At 38.3% G+C, this 7401-nt stretch overlaps 1 protein-coding gene across 1 annotated transcript in view; it reads right to left on the minus strand.

The window, feature by feature from the left end:
• Window positions 1-7180, minus strand: part of Smc2 (structural maintenance of chromosomes 2) — a 48666-nt gene extending 41486 nt beyond the window's left edge. Inside the window, exons 1-7 of the mRNA XM_005382790.2 lie at window positions 7074-7180; window positions 5914-6114; window positions 5138-5287; window positions 4249-4371; window positions 2835-2873; window positions 1686-1796; window positions 1224-1268 (exon numbers count right to left, since the gene is read on the minus strand). Of these exons, the coding sequence (XP_005382847.1) occupies window positions 1224-1268; window positions 1686-1796; window positions 2835-2873; window positions 4249-4371; window positions 5138-5287; window positions 5914-6081 (636 nt within the window). The 5' untranslated portion in view covers window positions 6082-6114; window positions 7074-7180. The remainder of the gene's footprint in view (window positions 1-1223; window positions 1269-1685; window positions 1797-2834; window positions 2874-4248; window positions 4372-5137; window positions 5288-5913; window positions 6115-7073) is intronic.
• Between the last annotated feature and the right edge of the window lie 221 nt (window positions 7181-7401).

Consider the following 7401-nt stretch of genomic DNA (forward strand, 5'->3'; position numbering starts at 1 on the left):
ACACATAATAAACTTGATTCATATAAGGATCTGCTGAAACTGACTAAATAATAGGTAAAATACCTAACTTTCAGATAAGAAATAAATTCAGCGGTTACACGACCTATCCATGCTACAGATAATCCTCATTTATAGACCTACCTCTTTAAAGACTGTTTGGACTAATGACAAGGGCACACTATTCAGACTTACAATCCATCTTTTTTTCTGTACAGTTCTGAACATCTTGTTTATAAAACATTCATGTCTTCTTTTAGTATAGTAATCTTGTTTATACAGAACCATAATTTTTGCTGATTGTGGTATACAGTACCATATTACAGTTTCATGTTCTGTTACACATTAAATACTGCATGTAAAAGTTATCCAAATAAAAGCAAAGTCATCAAGTTGGAGTTTCCTTTGAACATTTCTTTGTGCTGCATATTGTAATGTACATACTACACACAATTCCTCATTTTGTAACCAATCCATTTCACAACCACAGGACCATAACTGGTTATTAAACAAGGAATGCCTGCACCTGATTTAGAAAGAATGAGGCAAAATCAGATCTGAAACCAAGGTTTACATATCTGAGCTAATGTTTCTAGTTAATCATGCAGATAAAGGAGATAACCTTCAAGATCACAATTGTTCAGTTCTTCCAGTATCATCTACACTGATTCAGAAGACAACCTTAAACAGTACCAAATTTTAGGCATTTAACAAATTCCTATACGGATATCCATAAAAAGTTCTTCAGTATTCTTTCATGGAACTTTGACAAGTTGCATGATAGAGAAAGGTGCAAATATTATAGAGAAAACCTAATTCTATTTCAATTCCTTTCACATAAAATGTCTTGAGAGCAGTGAGAGTGATAGTTACCCATTACCCTAGAAGTAATCTACTCTACCAATGAAGGTTACTAAGAGTGCCGCATCTCTAAGAAATGTTGTCCCAGTCAATTCTAATTACCCAGGAAAGTCACACTTGTCTAGTCAATAAAAAATTAAATATTATGAAGATCATTCTCCAAAATCACGACCTAATAGAAAATACATATCCTCTACAATCCTTAAAGCCAAGATAAGGAGTACCAACTTTAATTCCCTGTTTCATCCCAGAGAAAAATCTCCAAGAAATGGTATACACCTCATCCCTATTTGCATGATTCTGGATACATCACCAGTTTTGAGAGTCATTCTGACTGCCTGTCCTCACATAATAAGTACACATACCTCTTTCAATTTTTGAATGGTTGGAGTAATCTCTTCTTCAAGTATCTGGAAAATAAAGGAACAATCAATATTTTCATTATGTCAAAAACTTTTAAACCATTTTAAAAATTTTTAAGAAACCACGTGCAACACAAGCAACTTGGAAGGCTAATGCAGGAGAATCATGAGTTGAAGACCAGCTTAGGCAATTTAGCAAGACTTTGGCTCAAAATAAATATAAATAAATAAATAAATAAATGAAAATGGTTGGGATATATAGCTCAGGTGCACAGGATGGGCAAGACCCTGGGTTTAATTACCACTAAAATTAAAAACAAAAAAAAAAAAACAAAAAAAAACAAGAAAGACAAGTAGTATAGAAGAATATGGAAAATTTAAACAAAATTTTTCTCCCTTTACAGCAGCAACTCCAAATGCAAAACTGCACTCTTCTCCAAAAGTATTTTATATGAGTTTAATTACCGTCTTAATTTCTTTCAGCTTAGCTTCCTTTTTCTCTATAGTTTTCTGGGCAGCTATTTTTTTATATTCATACATCCTGGTTCCAGCTGCTTCTTCTATCATGGATAAAATCTAGAACAGCAAGTATATTAACATCGTATTTCTAACAAAATGTGCCTCAGTGCAATTTACATTAATGATATCATTTATAGACTGACCCCACTAAGCATCTTACCAAATAATACCTCCCTCCAAGACCCATAAATTCACTCATCAGACTTCAGCCATTTAAGCAAACAAAGCTGAAGTATGCTATGCATCAGCCTTTGAACTCTAGCAGGCGTGTTAAGAACTTGAGCAAGGAACTTAAATTTTCTTTGTGCCTCAATTTCTCCATCCAGAGTCCCGATGTCTCATAGCATCATTAAAAATTAAGAGCAAATAATATATGTGAAAAGCCTTCTGAAAAACGAAAATATTAATCAATCATAATTACATAAAACGGGCAATCACTTCCTAGCTCAAAAGGATTATTTCTTTCTGAGGATACACTACAATGTCTATGTATTTGTCAGGCTTTAAATTAGCAGTTTCCCCTTCAGAGGTTATTTTTTTTTTTGGTTTTTCTCCGGTACCAGGAACCGAACTCACGACCTTACGCTTGCCAGGCAGGCGCTTTGCCGCTGAGCTAAATCCCCAGCCCCCCTTCAGAGGTTATTCAAAGAAAATAAGCATGACCTATATTCAAACAACTAGTCTTACCAATCATCAATCCTATTAGCTTCTCTCAATAGAAAAATACATCTAAAGAGCTTTTGTTCATATAAAAAATACTAATTTCTTCACTCCAACTCTTTTCAAGGTTGTTCCAAAAGAAACCAAGTCCATTAACAATCTATTCCATGAAATAAAATAATTTCACTCAAATCTTTCCTGTCAGGTTTTTCTGTAGGAATTAACTCTCACATGAGTGCCTGTTAAGCAGAGTGGATTTACATAGGCAAATTCTGTTTTAATACTAGGCACAGTGCTAAACATTAACCTATACTCTTTATTAACCTCAAGGAATGTTTCCAAGAATTTTAAGGCAAGAAATGATTTTTAATTACAAAGAAGATTTAAATAAAATCAACAATTGGTATTTTTATTACACATAAACAGTACTCTTACCTCTGGAGGTTTCATATTCAGTACTTTTGTAATTCGACCCTAAAAATAAAATGGCAGACTTACCATAATGATAGCAAATGACAGAAAATGTGACCTAAAGACATTCAGTGTGATCTATTCAGCTGCTTTATGTCAATACACTAACCTTTGGGAAGGTTTTTTTCCTATACATGAAAAGATGTTACTTCTGTTAAACTTGTGACCAAAGGTACTTCACAGTTTCAGAATTTTCGAACTTTGTTATTCACTTTCTCAGTTATCAGTTATATCAATTACTTAAATTATTAAATTATATAAATAACTCAGTGAAACAAAGTTATCTCAAACCATGTTTCTAAGATAGCTAACACCAGAAACATTGAAATACTTAATTCTAAAACTATGTATACAGATGCATAATTAGTAAATATTTCTCAATTTTTTATATACCTCTAAGATAACTTCACAAAACAGATGACCAATTTCTGCTATTGTTCTTTTTTTTACTACTCTTTTTAAAATAAAAAAATAAATAAATCTCAAAGAGAATATTTCACTTTACTGCCAAAAAATTTTTTAAAAAATTACTGAATTCGTTTACTACAAAAACAAAGACCTGAACACCCAAATCTCAGAGGATTACATCAGTTAGGATATAGATTCATTTGGACAATTCTTCAGTTTTCAAACAGGGATACATTTTTATCGGTATAATTTGAATGTGTTCCCCAAAGTTCTCGTATTCGAAATTTAATGCCCAGTGCAAGTGTTGCGAGGTAAGTGATTAGGTTAGAGGGCTTTGCTCTCATGAAGGGATTAACGATGTTAGGGCTGGGTCAGTGTTTAAGTGGGCCTCTTATAAAATGAGTCTGGACCCACTTCTTGTGTTCTATAGCCTTTCGGCCTTCTGCCACACCACAGGAAAACAAAGCTTGCATCAGATGCTCATCCCATGCTCTTGGACTTCTAAACCTCCAGAACCATGAGCTAAACACCTCTATTGTTTAAAACTTCTGGTTTTGTTATACTAACACAGAAGGGACAAACACAAGGTCCCAGCAGCATCCTGCCACTGCCCTTGCTGTGACTCTCAAAGAATAGCTGCGTGAGTCAAGTGATGTAATAAATTCCAGACAGTATCAGTCTTTACTTTTCATTTGCCTAAGTCTCCAAAGAAAATTATTCAGACTTTTATGCTTAGTATCTTAAAATGTTTTAATTCAGTAATTTAAATGAATGTATTTTGACTAATTTTTATACTTAGTATTTAAGAGGTGCCCAGACATACATAATAGTAAAAATTTTACAACAGGAAACAAAAGTCAAATAAATGAAAATAAAAAAGACTAAAAAGCACTTATCCTATTATGATAACTTAAAAATAAAAGATAATAAAACCATTATGAAGGACACAAAGAGACGTCAACCACAATACCTGCATGATGAGAAAATGAGGGTTGTTTACATTCAGGCCAACAGAACAGAAGAGATCCTGTACTCTGGTGTTATTTGCATTTACTCCATTGATTAAATATTTATTTCTGCCACCAATAACCACCTAAAGAGGGATAATTTTTAAAAATATTATTGGTAAATTACAAAATATGCTATCTTGCATTTATTCGTTCAGTCCAATTAACCATAAACAAAACTAATCCTGGGTAAGCAGTAGAAGAGCTATGCTGTAGTCAAAACGATTACTAATTTGAGACAGGACATCCAGTTTCTGACTTAGGCACTTTTGCTAACTAGTTATACAATCATGCATAAACCTCCTAACCTTAATAGCACCTTTCCCAAATTGGAATGGTTATCTCAGATGATTGTAAGGTCTTAGATAACTGAGATATTCAAGCACAGCCAGGGAAGATGCAAGTATGGTTCAAGGTTCAAGCATCGTTGAGTGCTTACCCTGGATGGAAGACCTTACAGATTCCATTCAATCCTCAGTTAATGTTGGAAGCTCCATGATCAAAATTTTAATACACCCATAAATCACTTAACCACAGGGGCCACACGCTTGAGACCTGCATCATTAAGTGATTTCACCACTGGGTAAACATAAGCCACCCTACACAAAACTAGGCTGTTACGACACCACTCGATATAATTGTGGGACCAATGTCACACAGGCTCTTTATCACTGACTGAAACAACCTTCTGTGGTACATGTATGTGCAGTATTTTTAAGGACTCCGGTTAGTATTTGATGCATCAATTTCACTCATAAACTTTGTCTCCCACACGTCTTGCAAAGCCATAATGCCACATAACACATCAGCCATTAAAGTTCTTAGGGTAACAAATGTTTAACAGTCACTCACCTGCCTTGTTACTGTGATTTCATCATGAACTTCAAATCCCAAAGGACTTTGCTTTTTGTCAGAATTATCAAAGGTGATCGACACAGAGGCTTTGGTAATTCCAGCCTGCCCATTTTTGTAAACTAAATCTTGTAGATTAGAAGCGCGAACCTAACATGAAACAAGTTTATCAATTACAAAATCCCATATTGTACAAAGGAGCACCAAAATTGGGTTTCTCGGTGTGGAAAACTCACGCAGGTAGTAATCACTGAGTAGACAACGGTCCTGTCCACCGGTACAGACAGCAAAGATGACAGGAAGACCCACACTAGGTGCCTTCCTTTACAGTAGCCTTGCAACTCTGAATTGTTTTCTATTCATTTCTTACAAAAGTTCGGTTGCAAGATTTAAGGGACGGCAGTGCCTATGAGTTCCACCAGCTATCAAACCCATTAATATATGCTAAAAGGGCACAGCTACCCAAGGGAGGGAACAAAAAGCAGGTACCCACTGTGAAATGAGACTGCTTTAAAATCACAAGCCCCAAATCTGGGTATTACTTATAAACATCTTAACAGGACAGATCTTAAGCAACAACTCTTTTAAGTTTCCATTTTTTCATCTAACAAATGGGATAACAAATAGTTCTTTAAAGAGCTGCTTTAAGTTATAGAAGAACTGACATAAAAGTACCAATATGTAAACGACGAGAACATAAGCAATATTCCCCATCGTTTAGTCAGGATTCCCCTGCCCAACTTAAATTCATACAAATCCGAGAGTTTACACATTACCTGAGACAGGTTGGAGATACCCAGCAAAAAGCAGATGGAGTCCAGTATGTTGGATTTTCCACTACCATTTAAACCAGTGATGGCGTTGAAGAGGGGGTCAAAACCATTGACTTCAGTCCTCTGCGCATAGGACTTGAATCCCTCAAGAATGATTGACTTAATATGCATTTTCCGATACTATGTCGGGCCAGTAAACCTCCGCTAGAAAGCAAACAAACCACAAACTAGGCCTGTCCAAAATAAAATGTAGACCTAGACTTATAGAGAACGTTTGACCCTGAAACAGGAATGACAGGGCAAGAGGAATAAACAGCCACTTGCCAGACTACTTTCTCCGACGTAAAGTTTACCTTCCTTCTACTTAAAAACATACCAAAGCTGGGCCGGGGAGATAGCTCAGCGGCACAAGCACCTGCCTGGCAAGTGCAAGGTCCTGATTTCGATTCCCGGTACCAAAAAAACACACCAAAGCTAACCACCCCTTTGAAGTAAAACCACCCAGCTTGAAAGTCGTTATCTCTTGCACCTGTTTTTGCAGTCTAGTCTTCCACTTTTAGCACATTCTAGCTACCGCGCTATCCCGTCTTTCTACCCACAGCGCTCTTCTCTCTGATACTGGCGGGGCTCCTTCCTGGTACTGCACTCAGGTCTTTGCGCAAATCCCACCTTACCGAGTGAGATTCTTCTTGACCTCCTCATGGGACAGGCCCTTTCTGACCACTCGTTCCCTCCCTTGGCCTTTCTGTCCCTCTCCATGGCAATGAACTCTGACACTAAATAACATGCATTTGTCCATCCAAGCCACTGTAAGTTCCCGCGGCATCTCTGTTGCATCCAGAGTAACTGCCCGACTATCAGGGGAAATGAATGTCTTTCTCCAACCACTTGCTGCGCTCAGACTGTCCATTGCCCCGGCCCACTTCTCTCTACCCCGCCTCGCCGCCTCCAGGTCTGGAGGAGCACTGTGCTCGCATCGGATCAACGCTGAGGCCCCTCCCGGCTTCTCGCCGCCTCCCGCCCTCCCATCTCCCGCCGATCCAGCGAGGCCGGGCCTAACCCGAGGCCCGCGGGCAGCCGCCTCGGCGCCGCGCACACAGCCCGTGCCCGGGCGCCTGCAAAGCTTCTCTCCGTCCCCGACGCGGAGAGGAAGCCAACCTTACCTAGCTTTGGGGGCTACAAGGGCAACTTGATCATAGACGACATAACACCACCCCCGCCGGAACTATTTATCCCTTTGAATTTCGGCGCGAGCGAAGGACCCCACCCCCGCCGCGTCCTTCCTGTGTTGGTGCCTAGTACTTGCCTGATGTCAGGTTTTATCTTTTCTCCCCAGTCGAAGGATCAGAGTGACAGGGTGCTAAGAAAGAGAATTTCTACGTTCGCAGGCTTGAGAGTACAACGAAGAGAGCGTGGGGACTAAAGAAAAAGGTATTGCATATTAACATCAGCGTCCGGCATTCTCTGGGCAGCCCACAGCTCTGCCTTGGG

The sequence above is a fragment of the Chinchilla lanigera genome, unplaced genomic scaffold (assembly GCF_000276665.1).
Source record: "Chinchilla lanigera isolate Chin_1 unplaced genomic scaffold, ChiLan1.0 scaffold00018, whole genome shotgun sequence".
NCBI classification, from domain to species: Eukaryota; Metazoa; Chordata; class Mammalia; order Rodentia; family Chinchillidae; genus Chinchilla; species Chinchilla lanigera.